The following is a 22,941-nucleotide window of genomic DNA, read 5'->3' on the forward strand; positions in this document are numbered from 1 at the left end:
TGTTTTTATGAATTAATTTCAGCACTGTAGACAAAAAATACTTGCTTTTGACCTGCAACACTTAACCTCAGCTTAAAATACATGCATGGCCTACACCTACTATCACCCTTTTGGCCTGTATTTCTCTTGAAGGACCCGATCCTGGACAGTCGGATCACAATCTTCTTGGTCAATGAGACAGATGTGACAAACACAAGATAAAGGAGTGCAATTCAGAGATGTTAAGATGCCTCTCAAGAGTGTATCAGTAAGTCTGTATACAGAATGATTGAACACATGTGGCCTTCAAGTGCTCATTCTGCATTATTATTTGGAACTTGTTGCACATTCAAGTGCTTTTACTTTGAAATAGCCACATGAATAAAACAGTTGAGCCAAAATGATCATGTAGCAGTTGTTTTAAAGATTTCACAAAGTAAGAAGCAGCATCAGAAGCACATGGAGAACAGTGCAGCTGGTGGGGAATGTAATGGCTGTTAAAATTAATTTATTTGACACTTCTTATACAGTAAAACAAATCCATCTGTCATGTGCTTTGAATGTCCCATCTTGGCAATTGTATTACCATTTAACAACCTAATTTTCACAGTCATATTTACGTCTCTGGTGTGCTGCAACTTAAATTGTATTTACTGCACTACAAACTGAACTTGAAGGCAACATTTTGTGTGTTTTATGAATCAGTTGACTCATCTTTGACCTTCTCGAGTGGTTTGATGTACACCTGCTGTAATTCGTGTGGACTTGCACACCTGATGGCATATGTTGCACTTGAAAGAATTGTAAGAACAGCATGTGATGGATAAAAAAGTGCAAATCAGGGAGGGTAAGATGAGTGTGCCTTTCTCACAGTGTATCTGAATCTGTATACAGAATAATTAAGCTCACATGTGGCCTTCAAGTGCTCCCTCTGCGCTCCTCTTGCTCATTCAAATGCTTTTACTTTGAAATTGCCACGAGCAAAACAGACCCTGCTGAGCCAAAATGATTATTTCGCGACCACTTTTATTTATTGTTTTTAAAGATTTCTACAAAGCTACAATGTGCCGCAGCACTGGAACTAAGCGGAGAAAAGAGCAGCCGGAGGAAACCTGTAATAGATGTTTTAGTTAAATGATTTGACACTTTTTTTTGTAGTCCTGCAGTATAATTGCCATCTGTAATTGATGTGGTGTGCCCTGAATGTCACATCTTGACAAACTCATACCATTTACCACCCTAACTTTCACATTCATGTCTACCGATTTGATGAGTCTCTAATGAGGTGTTACTCAAATTTTATTTACTTGCACTACAAAGTAAACTTGAAAGCAACATTTTCTGTTTTTTATGAATCAGTTTACTCACTTTGACCTGCATGCCACTAAAGCAGATCTATTGGTATGCTATAATGTGCACCTGCCATTACTCTTGTGGACTTACACACCTGTTGACCTGACTCGAATAACTTGATCATACATATAATCTTCTTTGCAAACCACTCCGATGTAATGCAGTCTGTCTGTGATAACGAAACGGTGACAGGAGGCCTGGTTGTGCATCAGGGGTGCTGAGCCACGTTGTACGCATCATCAGTGTTTGACACACATCCAGCTCTGTGACACCACCACACTCAGCAGGCCTGTTTGACCTGCACGCACTGCTGTAGGCGTACCTGCTTTTGGATCACAACAAAAGTGGAGGCTCCTTTGACTTCTTGGCATAGTCACGCTCACTCTCAGGTGGATGCTCAGTGAGTATTATGGTCTGTCACCAGTGGACTTGAGCTCCCCTGGAGACCATGTGACTGTTTTTTTTCCTTTTCTTGTCTTTTTAGGAGTTGTATATTATGGGATGTATGCTGCCACTGCTGGAGTATTATGGTCTGTCGAGGAGCTCAGGGGAGGGGAGGTGTCACCATGACAACGGGGTTGCTAAGGGGGCTGGGACTGCTCGTGGAAAGGGGAAGGAGTGTGCATGCAATGAGCCTGGTGCATGCATGTCTAGTAGTAGTGGCAGTGTACGTGCGTACGTGCGTGCGCGCGCGTGGTGGAGGGGGGTGGGGGCAGGCTGAGTATTATGGTCTGTCCGTTGCGAGGTAACTATGCAGAGTCCTGTGTGAGTGTGGGAGGGGGGGATTATTATGGGATGTCTGCCCCCTTTGTGTGTTTGTGAGGATGTTAGCTAAGCTCTGCCTGTAAGGTTGGGGGAGAGAGAAGAGGGGCACGGAGCAACGTGTTCTGGGTCATTGACGGCTCATTTTTTTAATTTCGCTGATCATTGGTTCAGCCGGCTTTAATGAATGAGCACTAAATGACAACTGCCGCACAAACAGCCTGACTTGTATTTATTCTTGCACCGAGAGAGAAAGAGAGAGGGAGAGGGAGCACACCTCGACCCGGGACTACACAGTAAGTTTCTAATGTGTGAAGGTAGGGTTTCAATGCTTAAACTTTTTTTTAATGCATTGTTTTCACAGGACAGGGCGAATCTGTAGCTCATAATTGAAACATGATGGATGCCACACTCAAACTTCATTCACTCCTGTGTAGAAAAATACCTGCAAATCAACATCGGATCATGCCAGAGCATAGATAATCTAGTTATCCAACTTGTTTGAGCACGCAGGTGGTCAATTAGATAATATGTAAATAAGAAGATATGATGAAGGATTAGCTACCAACCAACCAATGCCATTTATTTATTTATTTATTTCCAGCCCCCTCCCTTCCTGGACACCCCCGGTCCATTCTCCAACAGTCCCACGTCATTTTCCCTCCTCCCTCGCCGACCGAGGAGCAAGGTTTAGGAGGGATTAATTCGACCAGCAAGACATAAAATTAAACCGCTGCGAAAATGTCGGGCAGCGAGGATGAGAGGGAAGACTTTGGAGCCGCGGACGAGCTCTCACTTCTTCACGGTAAGCTCGTTTTTTATCCCTCTGAACAAGAAGCAGAAGAAGGTCCATCTCGCTCTGTGTGACTTGCCGAAGCTAGCGTTAGCTTGAGCTAGCCAGTCCGTCACTCGCCATTATAGACTAGTTAGCTAACTTGTCAAGCAACTGTTTATAGTGTTGTCTTGTATTTCTTAACCCATTTTATACCGCAAAGCTCCCATGTGTCTTCGCGAGTGTACTCGTGAACTGTCAAAGTTTTAGAGCCGGAGAACAGACAAGTTTCAACCTGTTCATGTTGTGACATTCACGGTGTGTTTGTGTGTGGGTGTGTGCGTGCGTGCACGGACATTTGACAAGTCGTGCCAGTGCGCGTGTCAGCTCTGCCCCCCCCCCCTCCCTCCCCCTCCTCAGCCTGCAGCAGCAAAAAAAAAAACCCGTCTCTTCTCACTCTAATGACAGCATGTGTCCCCGCAGGTGAGGAAGAGCCAGAGGATGCTGTCTCCGACTTAGAGGAGGTCCCCAAGTCAAAGAAGAAGAAGAAAGCAAAGAAGAGCAGTCGAGAGAGCAGGACTAGCAAGAGACAGAGACCCGTCCGAGAGGTCAGTTTGACAAAACTTTTCATGTATATCGTTAAAGCTGTGCCTTGGGGACCCCCATCTGATGAGGTTTCTGTCAGATTTGAATTGGTAAACAATTCTGTCAACTCACCACGTGGGGTCACATCTGGAGGTGCACACCAAAACAATAACAAGGGCCCCTTCTACCAATTTACAGGGTTTGTAAGGGTGCTTGAAATCCTTGAAAATGCTTAAATTTAAATGTTGTATTTTCAAGGTTTAAAAAGTGCTTGGATTTTGGATAAAGTGCTTGTAAATGCTTGAAATTCTTACTGTATTTCTCTTGCAATCGGACTGTATCCATCTATAGACTATAGATAATCACATGTTCAATGTAAAAAATAATGAGTAGCCAATCTGAAATGAAGACCGTTCCTCCTAAAAGTGTAATACCATTGTTGTTGGTGTGGTTTAGTGAAATCTCCCTCTTTTATTATGTAAGTACTCATCTAAAACATGCAATTTACAACCGGCGTAAGATACTGGAAAAGCTTGAAAATTGATCTTGAAAGTCCTTGTTAAATGCTTGAATTTGACCACTGCTAAAGTGTACAAATCCTGAATTTAGCCCCCACAGACAGCGGAGGGTATTAGCACCAGCCACCAGCTAAATGCTGGTAAAATGTGCAAGTAGTTGCAAGATTTTCTTTACTCACCAACCAAAAAAAATAAAACAAAACAATAACAAAAACAGGGAATACATTGAGTGGCTGGTAGATTTTAGAATAAAAAAGTTAAATGTCCAATCCAGCCTGGACTTAAATGAAATTGATGCTTTTTCACATCTGCAGATGTTAAAAAACTGATGTTTTGGATTTTGTGAAACAGTATTGCATCCATTAGAAATAAAAAAACCCAAGTTATTATCATAATTTCTGTGGATATATGATGACAGATCAGCACAATTCCTAAAATTAGAGCTAAAATGAACCATTCAATTTGATAATATTAAATCTGCAGTTATTTTCTCTATTAATCAATCAATGATTTTGCTTATACAATACCTGTAAATTGTGAATAATGTCCAGCATTATATTCCAGATAACAAATAATTGATTATTAAATGGTTTTCAACTATTTTTCCGTCAGTCGACCAAGAGATTTAGTTACTGATTTTTTCAAATATACCTGACATTAGTGAGCCATGTGCTGACTAGTGTAGGTCCATGGCTGAAGGCAGATCTGTGTGACTTTCCACCCAGGCTTCCTCATCCAAATTGTGTGGCATAATTTTCAAATTAAAATAAAAAGGTTGACACTTCAATTTCTAATTGATATGATATATAATATCTATAAAAGCACCGGTGTTTGTGTGATTTGCAAAGTGGCTCTATGTTTTGCAGGAGTTGCCAATCAGCTCCCCAGAGCACCTGATTGCAGTCGAAGCAGCAGAGAGAGATGCAGAAGAGGGAGGTGTGCGGTCAGAGAGTGAAGGAAGTGATTATGCCCCCGGGAAGAAAAAGAAGAAACGCTCCAGCTCTGCTAAAGATAAGAAGAAAGGAGGTGCAGCGGCAGAGAAAGGGGGCTCATCCAGCTCAAAGAGCAAACGTAAAGAACCAGAACCAGAAGAAGATGAGGATGATGACGATGATTGTCAGGTAAAGATTAATTCAGACTCAGCTGCAGAGCTGGAGAGTAAATTCCTTCAGGGCTAACGTGACAAACTAACCTCCCCTGGCTTTTCTTTTCCTCCCGCTGCAGCCTAAAAGCTCCTCCCAGCTGCTGGAAGCCTGGGGCATGAAAGACATTGACCACGTCTTTACTCAGGAAGACTACAGCTCCCTCACCAACTACAAGGCTTTCAGCCAGTTTGTCAGGTAAGGAGAGAAAGATATTAATGTTTGCCTCTCCATTGTTACCTAAGATGTAAGGAAATATAAATAATCGCTTTATTTCTTTATTTTTCTTTTTTGTCTCAAGGCCTTTGATTGCAGCCAAGAACCCCAAAATTGCTGTGTCCAAGATGATGACTTTAATGATGGCTAAGTGGAGAGAATTCAGCACCAACAACCCTCTGAAGGTACTGCAATCTTGAACAAGACTGCAAATCTTGTTTGTAATGTATTGCTGTTCTCTTGTGAGTTAGACAGTAGAGAGCAGAGTTTTTTAATGTGCTGTGTCCCCCTGTAGGGTTGCGCCACTGCCAATGCGGCCCTTGCAGCTGCCAATGTGGCTGCAGCTGTGGAGAACATGGTGGTGGCAGGGACAGACGGAGGGGCAGAGACCGGTGCTGGCGCTTCACCTGCACCTGCTCCTGCTCCTGCCACTGCTCCAGCACCTGCTGCGCCCCCAGCAGCCCCGGCACCTCCTCTACGCAAGGCCAAGACCAAAGAGGGCAAAGGTAAAGCAGGAGTCATATGGAACATGGTTGTTGAGCCTAATAGGGACGTCCGGATACTGGAAATGTAGTAGTCGATACAGTAAAACTCCACGATTCTCAAAACCCAGTCCAAACCAAGATTAAAGCTTTTTTGTGACATCCCTAAAGCTTAATATGATAATTGAATGTTAGATGAAGGTTGTTTAATATTAATGAACACTTGAACACTTTAGAATCAAGAGTGTCAGAAACATCTGAACAATAAGCCCTGTCCTCATGCATCTTTGCACACTTTCTGCACACTTTGTATATTATTATTATTATTATTATTATTTAAATATCCACAGTTTGCACCATATCACACCACTGTACATTGAGAATATGTTAACCAGAGTCATGGTTGATGAATTCCATGTTTGTGTATGCATACTTGGCCAATAAACCTGATTCTGATTCTGTAAAAACAACAACTACCTGCTTAATAAACTTGTATCTGGTCTCAGGTCCCAATGCTCGAAAGAAGTCGAAGCCCACACCCAAGCCTGCACCCAAGCCTAAACCTAAGAAGGTGGCTCCACTCAAGATCAAACTAGGGGGCCTCAGCAGCAAGAGGAAGCGCTCCTCTGTAAGATATTTTGTGCTACTTTTCATTGAATCAAAATATTGTTAATGTAAACAGTTATGTATGTCATTCCCAACGTCCTCTCTCTCACTGTTTCTCTGTCAGAGTGATGAAGATGAACCGGATGTTGACAGCGACTTTGACGACGGGAGCTTCTCTGTGTCTGATGGCTCCAATCGCAGCAACCGAAAAAAGAAACCCAAGAGTGCGAAGAAAAAGAAGAAAGGTGAGCATTGAAATATTGTTGGACAAAGATTTCAGATCGGACAGCAGCTCAAGGTCTAAAGGTTTTTGCTTCAAAAGGCATTTGAAGAGCTTTTCTCCTCATGCGCCAGGTCACTGTACTTGTTTCTTCCTGCTAATCTTCTGTGGGTGTGTTCTCTCAGTGGAGACGGAGGATGGCGATGGCTACGAGACAGACCACCAGGACTACTGTGAGGTGTGCCAGCAGGGAGGAGAGATCATTTTGTGTGACACCTGTCCCAGAGCATATCACATGGTCTGTCTGGACCCGGACATGGAGAAGGCCCCCGAGGGGAAGTGGAGCTGCCCACACTGTGTGAGTGCCTCTCAGTGTTGTGCAGGAAAGACTGTTAGGTCCACTGTTAGAACAGCTGGGCCTGAATCCTGGAGTATAAAGCAGCAGTGCGAAAATTACACCTGTCTGTAAAGTATTGTTGTGTGGAAGTGTTTTATCGGGAAGTCGCAGTGACGGAAAGGGCTGGTTGTTGGGAAATGGACTTTGTTAGCTGTGATTTTGAAAATCTTTATTGTATTCTCCATTTCTCTTTGTCCTCTGCTGCCCCCCCACCCCCCACCCCCCCCAACCGTTTTGCTCATGCTCCCATCTATCCTCTGCTATTCCCCACCACATGTCTCACCGGCCCCCCCATCCCCCATTTCCTCTTCTTGTCCCGCCCCTCCCTCCACTTGGCTTCACATGCGAACATGCACACGCACGTGCACGCAATGCACACACACCCCACCCCTGGCGCTCTTGAAAAATCACCCCGCTCCCCTCCCTTTTTTCCTTTCACTCCGTTCCGCATACCTTCCCTGCCTGTCTGCCCCCCCCGCCCTCCTCCCCCTCACACTCACACCACCTCCCTCTGTCTGTAACTCTGCCACCAGGAGAAGGAGGGGATCCAGTGGGAGGCCAGGGAAGATCTCTCTGAGGCTGAAGGGGAGGATGAAGAAGACAGGAGGGATGAAGGGGTGGAGGAAGAAGACGACCACCACATTGAGTTCTGCCGGGTTTGCAAGGATGGAGGGGAGCTGCTCTGCTGTGACACCTGCCCCTCCTCCTACCACATCCACTGCCTCAACCCTCCTCTCCCTGAAATCCCCAATGGAGAGTGGATCTGCCCCCGCTGCAAGGTGAGCGCTGTGCACCGGTGCTTGTGAGCTTGCGCGCGCTCACGTGGGTGTGCATGCGAATGCAGATTCCATCTTGTGCACGCCTACAGTGCTTTAGATAAAACATGGCAGCCTTTATTTTGCAGATGTCTCATAAATACCACATTCCTGTGATTATAAAGAACAGAATCTCTTGTCAAGTGCCAAATTGCTTCAGTTCATTAACAAGCACCACATCCTCAATTATTTCCTTCCCTTTCCTACTTCCTGACAGTGTCCACAGATGAAGGGCAAAGTCCAGAAGGTTTTAACATGGCGATGGGGGGAGCCGCCCGCCCCTACGCCTGTCCCTCGGCCTGCTGACCTTCCTGCTGATGCTCCGGATCCCCCTCCACTGGTGGGCCGCAGGGAGAGGGAGTTCTTTGTGAAGTGGTGCAACATGTCCTACTGGCACTGCTCCTGGGTGCTGGAGCTACAGGTAACACACACACACACACACTCTGAAACTGTATCCACCTAGTTAAGAATGTGCATTTTTTCTTTGTACACTCTTCTCGCAAATTGCACACAAACCCAATGGTCCTCCTCTCAACCTCCCTGTTACTGGTCCCCAGTTGGAGCTGAACTGCCAGGTGATGTTCCGTAACTACCAGAGGAAGACTGACATGGACGAACCGCCGCCGGTGGATTTCGGAGGCGAGGGTGATGAAAACAAAAGCACAAAGAGGAAGAACAAGGATCCTCTCTTTATCCACATGGAGGAGGAGTTTTACCGCTATGGAGTCAAACTGGAGTGGCTGATGATCCACCGCATCCTCAACCACAGGTAGGACACATTTTAAAGACATGGTTCACCTATAAAAAGAAGCACATCCCACTGAATTTGCATTTTTTTAAATCTCTGTTTAAAGAGATATTCTATTTGGGTTTTAATGTGCCTTTTTATAGTTACTGGTTGTAAAACAGAATTCAGAAAGTATATTTACGAAAACACAAAAGTTGATCAGTTTGAACATACTGTCTTTGTACAGTTTTCAAAAGAGCATATGTCACAAATTATATGCAAATGATCACGTTCTGTTACGTTTTAGACAGTATCCCAACTTTTTGGGAATCTGACTTTATTAATTATATAATTTGGAACTGTACTTTTAATTGTATCAACTTTTTACAGCACAACAAAGTAGGACATAATAACAATAACCATAATCTCAACAGACAAAAAAAAAATATTTTTTTTAGCCACATAGCCAACTTACTTATGCTGGAAGTACAAGTATCAAGGATAAATCAAACAAAAACTGGGTGACAGTTGCTTGTATTTTACATATCAAATGTGAAATTGAACTAAAATTATTTTAAGTTTAAAAAAGCAAAGACAGCAGTGGAAGCAGTCAACAAGTTGTGTAATCAGTGTTTGCCCCAACACCATGTAACTAACTACCAGGGCAAGCCTACATTGTATGAAGACAAAAATGAACTACTATTATCTAAATCACAGTCACACACACCTGGAGAGCAAACACAGTAACTGTGCCTTATCATAACTCCATCTTTGTGTGCGTTTTATTTTCATGCTAGTGTTGATAAAAAGAACAACATACATTACTTGATCAAATGGAGAGATCTGCCCTACGACCAGTCAACATGGGAGAGCGAAGACATGGACATCCCCGAGTTTGACACCTACAAGCAGACATACTGGAACCACAGGTGTGCAGAGACTTACAACATGTTGGATAGGTCTTCTTTTATGTGCACATGAATGCAATCTAAAAAATGTGTTTTGATACCACAAACTGTCATTTCCTTTTAGAGAGCTGATGATGGGTGACGAGGGCAAACCTGTTAAAAAGCTGAAGAAAACAGTCAAAGTCAAGAAGGCAGAGCGTCCACCTGCTAACCCAGTTGTAGATGTAAGTAACTTTGACATTTATTTCCAAATACAGCCTTAGTTATTGGGAATCCTGATGTATGTAGTTTCTTCATTGGGCTCATAAATGATTAATTATAAAATGAAACGTCGCTGTTAAGTGTATTCCCCCTGGCAGAATAAAAGTAGCTTAAATCAGGATGGATGTGGAATTGATATTCTTTTGGTTTCTTCCTTCCAGCCTACCATCAAGTTTGATCGGCAGCCCGACTACCTGGACAGCACAGGAGGCACTCTGCATCCCTACCAGCTGGAGGGGCTGAACTGGCTGAGGTTTTCTTGGGCTCAGGCCACAGACACGATCCTGGCTGATGAGATGGGTTTAGGAAAGACTGTACAGACTGCTGTCTTCCTCTACTCGTTGTACAAGGAGGTAAGAAGAGTTTATTTGATCGTCTTACAAGAACTAAAAGCATTTCTTAGTGATGTTATTTTGTCCAGTCTGCCCTCCCCTGTCAATCAGTGTTAGTGGGTAGGGTTTCAGACATGTGACACACAGTAACTCTGTCCATTTAAGGGGATACGTTCAAAGTAAGGAACTTTATCCTAAAGGCAGGGCAAGACAAATCCAGCTGTTTACATGTCACACGTGTATGGATAATAAAATATTCAATGACAATATGAGTTGTGAAAAATAAACAAATAATAAGTGTGCATGTGATTAAAAAATGACTCTAGTTATATATTTGAATCTAATTCATTTTTAAGATCTACCATTTTTGTAATGTATGCGTATTGTGCATGAGTTTAACACCTAATTATTTAAAAATTATCTTTAAAAAATGACAAAATTCACACAGGTACAGGTGTTTGCTGATAAGATTTTGATAGGATTCTTTTTTTCTGTAGAATTTTTTTAATCTGCCCATAAAAAACATTTTGATATTGATATAATATTAGTGTTTATTTATTGATAATGTTGTATTTAAAAAAGGAAAGAAAGTAATGACAGAAATGAGAAATAAATGGAAACATTTTAAACAACCTTCATGGCTATTCAAGCATATAATTCAGAGTTTACAAGGTGCATCTGAATGTACCTTGAAGTTCCTGTCGGCACCACAAAAAAAAGCGGTAATAGGTTTTGAAGTGGAGTGAGTAATCCGGAAATATCACATCTGTCTAATAGGTGCAATGCTAATGTAGACCTCAAATGTTGCAAGGCCTATGCTCACAGAATAAAGAGGTGAGATAAAATATTTTTTAATTTATTATATATTCAACAAATTGCACATGAATACCCAGTTAATTAAACAGAACTGTGATTAAGAGAGATTAAAATTTAATTTGCCCTCCTTGCTTCAAAATATTTTCTTCTAAACTCAACAAGAACATCTCTTGAAACATAAAAAAAATATCTGTGGGAAACAACTTCAATAATGAAATACATTAAAATCAAATGCTGCAATTTAAAATAACTGTAATATACTCCATTAAATGATTCAAGGCCCTGACACTCCAACCCAACAAAGTGCAAAGATCTGTAGCATGAGGAGAAAATTAAAATAGAGTCGGCCCTAAAAATATGTACACCTACAGGGAGTTTCGGTGTTAATACTAAAAACCACCAAAACTCATTACACATAACCCATGGTTTTCTTGATAATAACCAAAATCATTATCAAGAAAACCATGGAAAATGTCTAGATATCAGCTCTTAAATTACACTCATATGAGCTATTTTTGTTATTATTATAATTGTCCAAACAAATGTACCTTTAGTTGTACCAGGCATTAAAATGAGCAAGAAATTGAAGAAAACAAGGGTGGTCTAATAAGTTTTTCCATGACTGTATGACATCTTTACATGTTAATGTTGACTCTGTCTTCCTGCAACAGGGTCACTCCAAAGGTCCCTTCCTGGTTAGTGCTCCGCTGTCCACCATCATTAACTGGGAGAGAGAGTTTGAGATGTGGGCCCCTGACATGTACGTGGTGACATATGTGGGGGACAAAGACAGCAGGGCTGTCATCAGAGAGAACGAGTTCTCCTTTGAGGGGAACGCCATCCGAGGCGGGAAGAAGGCCTCCAAGATGAAGGTAAGTAAATTGAACAAGATTTCAACCATCAGTTTTAGTTTGTGGAACTCAATTACCAGTGCTTGAGGCCTTGATAACTGTGTTTCTACTGCTTACCTCATTTGTTCGTCTTATCTAATTCCCCCCTCTCTCTGTGCTTTACAGAAAGACTCAACGGTCAAGTTCCACGTCCTGCTGACATCCTATGAGTTGATTACCATTGACCAGGCTGTGCTGGGTTCCATTGAATGGGCCTGTCTGGTTGTGGACGAGGCTCACAGGCTCAAAAACAACCAGTCTAAGGTAATAACATAGAGGTGTTTGTTGATCCTGTGTCATTCTGATGATAAAAAATCAATACAGTGACCAAAATATAAAGTTATTTCTCCTCTTCTGCCTGTTTTTTAGTTCTTCCGCGTGTTGAACAACTATCCACTGCAGCACAAGCTGCTGCTGACTGGCACTCCCCTTCAAAACAACCTGGAGGAGCTCTTCCACTTGCTGAACTTCCTGACCCCAGAGAGATTCAAGTCAGTTCTCCAACATGTGGTCACAGCATATGTGGCTATATTGCAAGTACAATGAGAACACCCACCCACACCCTATATTTATGTATTTTTTCTCTCCCTTTTTTGTCTGCAGTAACCTGGAAGGGTTCCTGGAAGAGTTTGCAGACATTGCCAAAGAGGACCAGATCAAGAAGCTCCATGACATGCTGGGACCACACATGCTCAGGAGGCTGAAGGCCGACGTTTTCAAACACATGCCTTCAAAGACTGAGCTCATTGTTCGAGTGGAGCTGAGCCCCATGCAGAAGTACGTTAAGAGAAGATGTGCAGCACAATATTTAACAGTTAAAGCACACACCAGGGCTAACATTGACTTCTACATCAACACGTGAATGCTGCTCAGCTTTTTTACTTTGGTTGAATGTGCATTAGGGCTGGGCGATATGGAACAAAAGTCTTATTGCGATATATTCAGGCTGTATATCGTGTACGATATATATCCTGATATTTTTATTGCAAAGTGAGAGCAAATGTTCAGTCAAAGTCAAATATGACATGTCACAAGTAGTTTTACTGAAACTGTTTATTTAAGTCAACATAAATACTGTATAAAAACAGGAGTTTTTTAATCAAAGCTGCATAAAGTGCACATTTAAATAAATTTAAAAAATCTTAAATAAAAATAGCCTATGAAATAAAATAGGCTGATCTTTTTCTGAAATAAATATATTTATATGAGTAAAGAATAACGAACATTACAAAAAAACTAAATATGACAAACCCTAGTAAGGGAAGCATTTATAAATAAAAAAAGGAAAATTTGAACTATATCGATATGTGATATAGTCTAATTTCATATCACATAATATATCGATATATTTTTTATATCGATATCGCCCAGCTCTAATGTGCATTAATTTTGTTTAAACCCGTTATTAATGATAAAGATACAGATTAGGTTACTGTAACATTTTCTCATTATCTTTCTCTACATTTTACTAGGAAATACTACAAGTTCATCCTCACACGTAACTTTGAAGCTCTGAACACTCGTGGAGGAGGAAACCAAGTGTCTCTGCTCAACGTCGTGATGGACCTGAAAAAGTGCTGCAATCACCCCTACCTCTTTCCTGCAGCCGCCACAGTACGATCCTAGTCATTTCACACAATTTAATGGGAATAGCAATTTATTCTAGGGGTGCATGTTAACTATGTCCGTATGTTGAAACCTGTCCGATGCAGTCGCTTTAATCATATATCTTCCTCTGACTTTAGGAGGCACCAAAACTTCCAAATGGCATGTATGAGGGCAACGCTCTGACCAAGTCTTCAGGAAAACTGACGCTGCTCCAGAAGATGATGAGGAAGCTGAAGGAGGGAGGCCACAGGGTCCTGGTCTTCTCCCAGATGACCAAAATGCTGGACCTGCTGGAGGACTTCCTGGAGAACGAAGGGTACAAATATGAGAGAATTGATGGAGGAGTCACCGGCAACTTGAGACAGGAGGCCATCGACCGCTTTAATGGTGAGCCATAAACTGCTTGTACTGACTGAAAGCAGCTGCTCTGGTTTGCTTTCAGTGTTCTAATGTTTCCTTTTTGGTTGTTCATCCTCACAGCTCCCGGCGCTCCCCAGTTTGCTTTCCTCCTGTCTACCAGAGCTGGCGGTTTGGGCATTAATCTGGCCTCTGCTGACACTGTCATCATCTACGACTCTGACTGGAACCCCCACAATGACATCCAGGTATGCAAACCCTCTTCGTTAACCTTACATTCATGTCAGCGTGTGTTAGTTTGGATGATAGGTGATTCTATTGTTTGTTTCATGTGTGTGGGTCGTAGGCGTTCAGCAGAGCTCACCGTATCGGCCAGAACAGAAAAGTGATGATTTATCGATTCGTCACCAAAGCCTCTGTGGAGGAGAGGATCACGCAGGTCTGTGAAAACAGACAATATAAGTAATGACACACACCTCTTAAAACTGTATCTGCTATGACTCTGTGATCACCTGCTGTCTGCTTGTTTGTGCTCCACCTTCCTCCCTCCACCAGGTGGCAAAGAAGAAGATGATGCTCACTCATCTGGTGGTGCGACCCGGTCTCGGCTCCAAGACCGGCTCCATGTCCAAGCAGGAGCTCGATGACATCCTCAAGTTTGGAACTGAAGAGCTGTTTAAGGATGAAATCGGAGAGGGTGAGTCGGCCTTAACCCAATGACGGATTTAAGATCCAGTATGAATTCTGTCAATCATTTGAATAAAGTGATTCATCTGATTTATTTATTTGACTAAGTGATTTTAAAGCTTTCTACCATTTGAAATGGGTAAAATCGTATCTAACTGAAGAGCTGCACACAGAGCATGGATTGGCCCAGCTTTTCCTCGCTCTGCTCTCACTCTCTTTGTTTATTAAAGCACAAATACAAATATTAGACCACCCTTGTTTTATTCAATTTCTTGTTCATTTTAATGCCTGGTACAACTAAAGGTACATTTGTTTGGACAAATATAATAATAACAACAAAAATAGCTCATAAGAGTTTAACTTAAGAGCTGGTATCTAGCCAGCTACCAGGCATTAAAATGAACAAGAAATTGAAGAAAACATTGGTCTAATAATCTTGTTCATGACTGTTAGAATTAGGTAGCGCACCTCATTGTCCCTCCGCTTCATTTCGAACAGCTGGGAGACTTTGCAGTGAAGAGACTCGCGCCAGCTAGGAACTCAAATTCAGCCAAAGCAAACCCCAGTGCCAGGGTTTGCAGAAATAGGGAATCAATGGACATGCCAAAAAAAAAAAAACCAAAAAGCTACAAAGCATTCAAATGTCAATGTTAAGAATGAAGCTTTAAACAATTCAGTACAGCCCGAGTTTCATTATTTGCAATTAACATTACAATTGAGCACTTTTGTCATTAGACAACTTAAAATTTGCAAAGTCAGTATCTCTCAAGCATTTAAACGGTAGCTGGATCATTTCATAGTCCTTCGTCCTGAGAACATCAGAGGTTTTGAGTGGATCACATTAAAGCAAATTGTAATTGTTATTGCCTAAATTAAACTAAATCAAATTTTGAGCCTTTGCTTGTCCAACACCATTCTGATCCTCCTACACCAGCTGTCATATCAGCTGTACACCAATATTACTCATCTTCTGCCACAGCATGGCGTGTTATGAGATAATAAGCAGGTGCGGAGAGAAACTTAATTTAAAATGAAGGCAGCTGTGGTTAATAGGCTTTTTATTATTTTCTTGTAATTGTCGGGGTAACAGCGGACGATTATTCACTTATTTGAAACATTTAACCGAGCTTTAGATAAGATTATTAACTTTAATGGACAGCTACATTGTTATGTTTGTGTTTGAGAAATGAGCAGGATAGTAACAGATGGGGAGACCTTTCTGTAACTGAAGTGGAGAGATCACTCAGCCACTGAGGTGCTCCTCTGATCTGACATATCCTTTTCATATGATTGTTTTTGCTTTCAGGGGACAACAAGGAGGATGACAGCAGCGTGATCCACTACGATGACCATGCAATCGACCGTCTGCTGGACAGAAACCAGGATGCTACAGATGACACGGAGCTGCAGAGCATGAACGAATACCTCAGCTCCTTTAAAGTGGCCCAGTATGTGGTTAAAGATGAAGACGATGAGGTAGGAGTGCAACTAAAAAATGTGTATTTACAACCCCAGTTCCCAAAATAATGGATGCTGTAAAACATAAAAACAAAATGCATATACATTCATATTTATAGCAATCACAAGTTTAACAGTTTAAACAAAATAACAAACCATCTTTACACAGTTGAATATATGTTTAGAAAGGATTAGCTAATATTATACAGTCATGGAAAATATTATTAGACCACCCTTGTTTTCTTCAGTTTCTTGTTCATTTTAATGCCTGGTACAAGTAAAGGTACATTTGTTTGGACAAATATAATGATAACAACAAAAATGGCTTATAAGAGTTTCATTCAGGAGCAGATAACAGATATGGTTTTCTTGATCATGATTTTGGTTTTTATCAAGAAAACCATGGAAAATGTCTAGATGTCAGCTCTTAAACTAAACTCTTCTCAGCTATGTTTGTTGTTATCATTATATTTATCCAAACAAATGTACCTTATGTTGTACCAGACATTAAAATGTCTAATTTTTTTCCATGACTGTGTATAATATAATCTTGTTGACAGCTAGGTCAGTGATTAGAATAGTTTTGAAAATTTTCTAAAATTAAAATTTAGTCTTCATTGCAGCTGCAGACATAGACTGAGCTTTGACATTGTTGCATTGTTTGGCTAAAAGGTTTGACATATAAAAAAAAAAGCCAAATCCACAGGCTTTTCTGAGCCTTCTTGATATCATATTAATTACTATTTCTTTGAGGAGGAGGAGGTGGAAAGAGAAGTGATCAAGCAGGAGGAGAGTGTCGATCCCGACTACTGGGAGAAGCTGCTGCGTCACCACTACGAGCAGCAGCAAGAAGACCTCGCCCGAAATTTGGGCAAAGGCAAAAGAACTCGAAAGCCGGTCAACTACAATGACGGCTCCCAGGAGGACCGAGGTATAAGACAGGGTACAGAACAACATATAATGCAACCTCTTCTTGTGTGTGTTTGCTGTGCGGTGCTGTCGGTGGTGTTTGTGAGTGCATGGCATGAAGTTTTGTGTTCTTAGTATTATTAGATTGGATGTTTAAACATTTGTGCGTTATTTAGGAATTGAGAGTTCTGAAAACAGTTTATTGAATCCAGTTGACAGCCTCTTTCAGTGAACATTACAACTTTCTCCTTAAACCTGAAACAAAGACTGATCTATAAGGAGCTGTTTCAGATTCTCCTCAGTGCTCTTATCCAGCTATCTTTGTCATCCTGCAGTCTCTCACCTCTTCGCCCCTTTTGGTCCACATAATTATTGGAGCAAAGTTAACATAGGATTTCAAGGACAGCAACAGCAGACTTTACAGTATTTTGTTTATTACAGTGGAAATCTCTTCAAGAGTCTGTCTGAGTCAAATTGATCACTATATTACTATAAACAGATGTTCTTTTTATTTCTAACATTCTTATATTTCTAACATTTGTATATTTATAACATTTGTATATTTATAACGTCAGCTTTACTTACAGATGTATCTCAATAAATTATATTATAGAAAAGTTTATATAATAAAAAAAATATTTATGTCAGTACCGGTAATTAAATTCTGAAAGTGGAAATAACACATTATATAGATCCATTACACACAGAATGAAACATTCAGTGTCTTAATTTATTTAATTTCTTCTAATTGTAATGATTATGGCTTACATTTAATGAAGACCTAAAATTCAGTGTCTCAAAAAATGTATATTACAAAAGACCAATTTTAAAAAGTATGTTCAATATGGAAATGTTGGCCTCTGAGTCCATCTATATGCACTCAATAGTTGGTTGGGGTTATTTGACTTGAACTACTGGAAATGGACTATTCCATGATATTCTAATTTATTGAGATGCACCTGTATTTACACTACAGTTGTTTTAAAGGCTTTTCAAATTAAATAACTGCACCGTTTTTAATGCAAGTACACTATAATACAGTACAGTTGGCCAGTTATTTATACTGGAGTTCAAATTATGATAAGGCCTGCAGCCTAAAACAATTTTATGCTGTTTACAAACACCGTAAGGTCAGTGGAGAAAATAGACTACAAAACTGAAGCTTAATTTTTAACAGGTCTGAGAATGTTTTAATAGTTTGAAAAACGCTGTGATTAATGATTATTTACACAGCGTTTGTACAGGAATGATTCTGTCCTGTGCTTTTTAATTCATACAAGCCACTGATCACTGTACTAAACACAACAAACCCATTAAGAGACATTTAGTAATACATGTATGTATGTAAACTGAGAAGCAGTAGCTCCCCCTCCTGGATAAAAGCCTGATTGACAGTAACTAAAGAGAGGCTGCAGCTCCACGAGGAGTTTGGGGTCAGTAGGATTCTGTCCACGCAGCGAGGAGTTTTGTGCTTTTCTATTTCCTCCCTCTTCAACATTTTTGTCTGTGCTCCCTTTAGACTGGCAGGAGGATCAGTCCGATAACCAGTCGGATTACTCGGTGGCTTCGGAGGAAGGTGATGAGGACTTTGATGAACGGACTGAAGGTAAGGCTCACTGTATTCGGTGCTGTGAAGAGAAGAGGTATGTGTGCAGGTGCTTTGTTGGCCACAATACAGATGTTACATTTAAGTTTGAAGTAAGCGTGCTTTCACATCTAACCTGGTTGGTTCGGTTAAATCAAACTCGGTGCATTTGTGGATTTGTTTTCATCCTGTCTCTACCTGTTGCAGAATGTCATCCACCCAAATTGTCCAATCAGGGGTTACCTGTATAACTAAAAGTCAGTGTGAACAGGAACATGACCAGAACTAAAATGCAGCAATCTACAGTCATGGAAAAAATTATTAGACCACCCTTTTTCTTCAATTTCTTGTTCATTTTAATGCCTGGTACAACTAAAGGTACATTTGTTTGGACAAATGTAATGATAACAACAAAAATAGCTCAGAAGAGTTTCATTTAAGAGCTGATATCTAGACATTTTCCATGGTTTCCTTCATAATGATTTTGGTTATGAACAAGAAAGTGAAGAAAACAAGGGTGGTCTAATATTATTTTTCATGATTGTAAAATTTTCTTCCCTTGGTCAGGACCAAATAAACCAAACTACAGGTGTGAAAGCACCCCAAGATGTATTTGAGTTTTTTAAGATTTGGTCCCAGCAATGCTTTGAACACGGGAGTAGACCTTCCTGTTCGAGCGCCACTAACATCCTTCAAACCACCTCCACAGTTGTTTATTCAGATTCAGACGACAGCTATGATATCCTCATAGACAACCTCTACGGCAGCTCAGGAAAGACCACTTGCCGCTGCGTCATCTGCTTTGAGCGTAGGGAGGAAAGATTGCAGAGAAAGAAAAAGAGAAAGGAAAGAAGAAGAAAAAAGGAACAAAAGAGAAGGAAAGAGACAGAGAAAGAAGTATAAAATCAATGGTTTCAGAGCCATATCAACTGTCTATTTGCACATTAAAGAGATTGTTGGTGTTCATATTTGCTGTTAAACAAGTTGTTTGAAATGCACTTAACAGGGTTTGTTTAAAAAAAAAAAAGGCACTTTCAGTATTGTTTCAGAAAAAAATTGTTCCCTTATATAAATTAATGTAAATGTTAGGAATTAATTTATACATGTAAAAAGATGTACGTGTTTTGTGTTGATTGTATTTTTTTTATTTAATTATGACTCTTTTACTTTCAATTCCATTAAATTAAGTATAACACAACATGGCTTTCAGTTGTAAATGTTCTGAAAGCTTTGTGCTTCAAGAAGAAGCGTTTAATGTTGAAGTGCTGAGAGATTGTGAGGAGGGAGAGCTTCAGCAGGATCAGAGTGCCGTAAGTGGAACATTTTAACAGAGCAACTTTAGGACGATAAGAACACCTGCAAGGACACAGAAAATTCAGTTTCAATTAAAATTTGTGATCAACTAGAATGTGTCGTGAATCTCTGGTAAACTAACTGCTCGTTTCATTTTAGCTAATGCCCGCAGACCAAACCGCAAAGGACTGAGGAACGATCGGGACAAACCTCTGCCTCCGCTGCTGGCCAGAGTGGGCGGGAACATCGAGGTGAGTTCCTGCTGACGAAAAGAAATCAGCACGAAGATAGAAACAGTGATAAATGCCTTGAAAGTGACTTCTTGACATCTTCGTCACCTGTCAGGTTTTGGGCTTCAACGCACGGCAGAGGAAAGCTTTCCTGAATGCTGTGATGCGTTATGGGATGCCTCCTCAGGACGCTTTCACCAACCAGTGGCTGGTCCGGGACCTCCGAGGGAAGTCGGAGAAAGAATTCAAGTGAGTCTCAATGTAACATTTTTCTGCTTTTTCCAACTTAATGTCGCACTGAATATCAATCAAACCCACTTTATTTATACAGCACAATTTTAGCAAACACAAGGTTTCCAAAGTGCTGCACAACAATAAATAGATAACTCAATAAAAGCACAATACAAAAAGATATGAAATAAAAAAAAAACAATAAAATACAATAGGATAAAATAAATTAAAATAGAATAAAATAAATAAAATGCACTGCCGCACAAAATAAAATATGCATGCACCAATACGCACCAAAGTTTTGGTGTCCATCTATATGAGTTGAGACTATTTGACTTGAACCACTGGAAATGGACTTTTCCATCATATTCTAATATATTGATATACACCTGTAAGTTTAGTGTGGAGGTGGTGTTTGGGTTAGCGCAGAATTAGCCCAGCCCTCAGTAATGTCACAGTTCACTTAGCAGGGCTGTAAGTCATTTACATATTATATGTATTTATCATTTTGTTTGATTTGCAATGTATTTTCTTGCATTTCTATGAAATGTATTATTAATAATACAATTTATAAGCGCCTTTCTAACACTCAAGGACACTGTACAATAGTTTAAACAAGACAAATCAGGGAATGAAAACAAGACACAAGGAATAAAACAAAACAAAATGAAACGAAAAGTGCTGTGCTGTTTCAGAAAAAAAGAAAACAAAAAAGAAGAAGTGTGGTGCAATCTAACGGAGTAAGCTAATTGGAAAAGATGAGTTTTTAGTCTGGATTTGAATAGTGGGAGAGAGAGTTGGTGTTTCTGATGTCCAGTGGAAATGACTTCCAGAGTTAGGGGGCAGAGCGGCTGAATGCTCCCCATAGTGGTGAGGCGGGCGGAGGGTACAAAGAGGTGGATGGAGGAGGAAGATCGGACAGATGGCCAAGAATTATTGGAGGGGAGAGATTGTGGATGGCCTTGAAGGTGTAGAGGAGGATTTTGTAGATGATGCGAGATTTGACTAGAAGCCAGTGGAGCTGCTGGAGAATGGGGATGATGTGGTGGGATGAGGAGTTTTTGTGATGATGCGAGCCGCAGAGTTTTAGACCATTTGAAGTTTATGGAGGAGCTTGTGAGGGAGACCAAAGAGAAGAGAGTTGCAGTAATCAATGCGGGAGGTGACAAGACTACGGACAAGCACGGACGTGGTGTGGGGGTTGAGGGAAGTGTGGAGACGATCGATACTGCGGAGGTGGAAATAAGCAGATCGGGTTATGTTATTGATGTGAGAGTGTAAAAGATAGGCTGCTGTCGAGGATGACAGCCAGAGTCTTAACCTGAGGGGAGGGGGAAACTGAAGAGCTGTCGATTTGAAGGGAGAAACTGTCAACTTTGGAAAGAGTGGATTGTCTCTTCGAGTCAGATTTTTTCCTTTTTCCAAATATAATAACGTTGACATCTCTCCACCTTCTTCTTCTTCACGTGTTCGCAGGGCCTACGTGTCTCTTTTCATGCGTCACCTTTGTGAGCCTGGCGCCGATGGAGCGGAGACGTTTGCAGACGGCGTCCCACGTGAGGGTCTGTCAAGGCAACACGTGCTCACCCGAATTGGTGTGATGTCACTTATTAGGAAAAAGGTATTTTTTACCAGTTTGGAAAGAAACACTACAATGTATGATTTGTTAATTCAAGTATGTATTTAGTGATTGAGTGATGGGCTGACTGATGGTTCGCGTGTTGATCAACAGGTGCAGGAGTTTGAGCACGTGAACGGTCAGTGGTCGATGCCCTGGATGGCAGAGCTGGAGGAGAACAAGAGGGCCGCAGCTTTGGCTGCAGGGGAAGACCCAAAGACTCCTTCGACTGGGACTCCTGCAGACACACAGCCCAACACTCCTGTCCCAGGTACACACACACACATACACACGCACACACACTACACACACACACACACACACACACACACACACACTCCATACTCTGTACAATTGGATTATTACAAGAGAATTTAAAATAATTGTTAATGATGCATATATATAGTCATGGAAACAATTATTAGACCATCCTTTTTCTTCAATTTCTTGTTCATTTTAATGCCTGGTACAGCTAAAGGTACATGTGTTTACATAATATAATAATAACAAAAATAGCTCATAAGAGTTTAATTTAAGAGCTGATATCTAGACATTTTCCATGGTTTTCATTATCATTATCATTATCAAGAAAACCATGGAAAATGTCTAGATATCAGCTCTTAAATTAAACTCTTATTAGCTGTTTTTGTTGTTATCATTATATTTGTCCAAACAAATGTACCTTTAGTTGTACCAGGCATTAAAATGAACAACAGATTGAAGAAAACAAGGGCGGTCTAATATTTTTTCCATGACTGTACTGTATTATATGTACTGTGTTTCTTCTGCAATGAGAACCATCACAGAGACACATACTGTGTTGTAACATCGTCCTTTTGGGCATCCTTTGACAAATGACATGCATTTTCCATTTCCTCTTAACCCCGAGATGAACTTAATATGAATTTTAAATTCAAGTCGTAATTCTGAAACAAGTCTAGAAGTTGTGAGAAAAAATAGAGAGATATGTTCTGTTACAATTGAGTCTTTATTTAACTACTAAGCTATGACTGTATTAATTTTTATAGATATAAACACACACTTACCTGTCGTTGATATGTGTTTTCTGTTTGTTCAGAAGATTTGACTAAATCAGAGGACAAGGAAGACATGAAGAAGGAGGCTGAGGATGGAAAAGGAGCCAAGAAGGCAGAGGATCCAGAGGTAAATTCTGCTATTCTATC

The 22,941-nt window shown here is 40.7% G+C and overlaps 1 protein-coding gene across 5 annotated transcripts in view; it reads left to right on the forward strand.

Moving 5' to 3' along the window:
• The first annotated feature begins 2,143 nt into the window (after window positions 1–2,143).
• The window catches only part of chd4b (chromodomain helicase DNA binding protein 4b), a 30,147-nt gene continuing 9,349 nt past the window's right edge, over window positions 2,144–22,941 (forward strand). The window contains exons 1-33 of one of the 5 annotated variants that reach the window (XM_059338759.1): window positions 2,144–2,390; window positions 2,699–2,899; window positions 3,350–3,474; window positions 4,836–5,090; window positions 5,194–5,309; window positions 5,413–5,512; window positions 5,623–5,833; window positions 6,316–6,437; window positions 6,540–6,660; window positions 6,821–6,993; window positions 7,566–7,811; window positions 8,065–8,268; window positions 8,405–8,616; window positions 9,372–9,503; window positions 9,607–9,706; window positions 9,905–10,096; window positions 11,563–11,763; window positions 11,908–12,045; window positions 12,151–12,272; window positions 12,385–12,558; window positions 13,254–13,395; window positions 13,527–13,776; window positions 13,870–13,994; window positions 14,093–14,185; window positions 14,302–14,443; window positions 15,740–15,909; window positions 16,645–16,834; window positions 18,320–18,406; window positions 19,838–19,929; window positions 20,024–20,157; window positions 21,616–21,760; window positions 21,872–22,028; window positions 22,836–22,921. In XM_059338759.1, coding sequence (XP_059194742.1) covers window positions 2,836–2,899; window positions 3,350–3,474; window positions 4,836–5,090; window positions 5,194–5,309; window positions 5,413–5,512; window positions 5,623–5,833; window positions 6,316–6,437; window positions 6,540–6,660; window positions 6,821–6,993; window positions 7,566–7,811; window positions 8,065–8,268; window positions 8,405–8,616; window positions 9,372–9,503; window positions 9,607–9,706; window positions 9,905–10,096; window positions 11,563–11,763; window positions 11,908–12,045; window positions 12,151–12,272; window positions 12,385–12,558; window positions 13,254–13,395; window positions 13,527–13,776; window positions 13,870–13,994; window positions 14,093–14,185; window positions 14,302–14,443; window positions 15,740–15,909; window positions 16,645–16,834; window positions 18,320–18,406; window positions 19,838–19,929; window positions 20,024–20,157; window positions 21,616–21,760; window positions 21,872–22,028; window positions 22,836–22,921 — 4,821 coding nt within the window. In that variant the 5' untranslated portion in view covers window positions 2,144–2,390; window positions 2,699–2,835. The remainder of the gene's footprint in view (window positions 2,391–2,698; window positions 2,900–3,349; window positions 3,475–4,835; window positions 5,091–5,193; window positions 5,310–5,412; window positions 5,513–5,622; window positions 5,834–6,315; window positions 6,438–6,539; window positions 6,661–6,820; window positions 6,994–7,565; window positions 7,812–8,064; window positions 8,269–8,404; window positions 8,617–9,371; window positions 9,504–9,606; window positions 9,707–9,904; window positions 10,097–11,562; window positions 11,764–11,907; window positions 12,046–12,150; window positions 12,273–12,384; window positions 12,559–13,253; window positions 13,396–13,526; window positions 13,777–13,869; window positions 13,995–14,092; window positions 14,186–14,301; window positions 14,444–15,739; window positions 15,910–16,644; window positions 16,835–18,319; window positions 18,407–19,837; window positions 19,930–20,023; window positions 20,158–21,615; window positions 21,761–21,871; window positions 22,029–22,835; window positions 22,922–22,941) is intronic. The other 4 variants (XM_059338761.1, XM_059338762.1, XM_059338760.1 and 1 more) reach the window with 4 other exon arrangements.

This window comes from Centropristis striata, chromosome 8, assembly GCF_030273125.1.
Source record: "Centropristis striata isolate RG_2023a ecotype Rhode Island chromosome 8, C.striata_1.0, whole genome shotgun sequence".
Classification (NCBI taxonomy): domain Eukaryota; kingdom Metazoa; phylum Chordata; class Actinopteri; order Perciformes; family Serranidae; genus Centropristis; species Centropristis striata.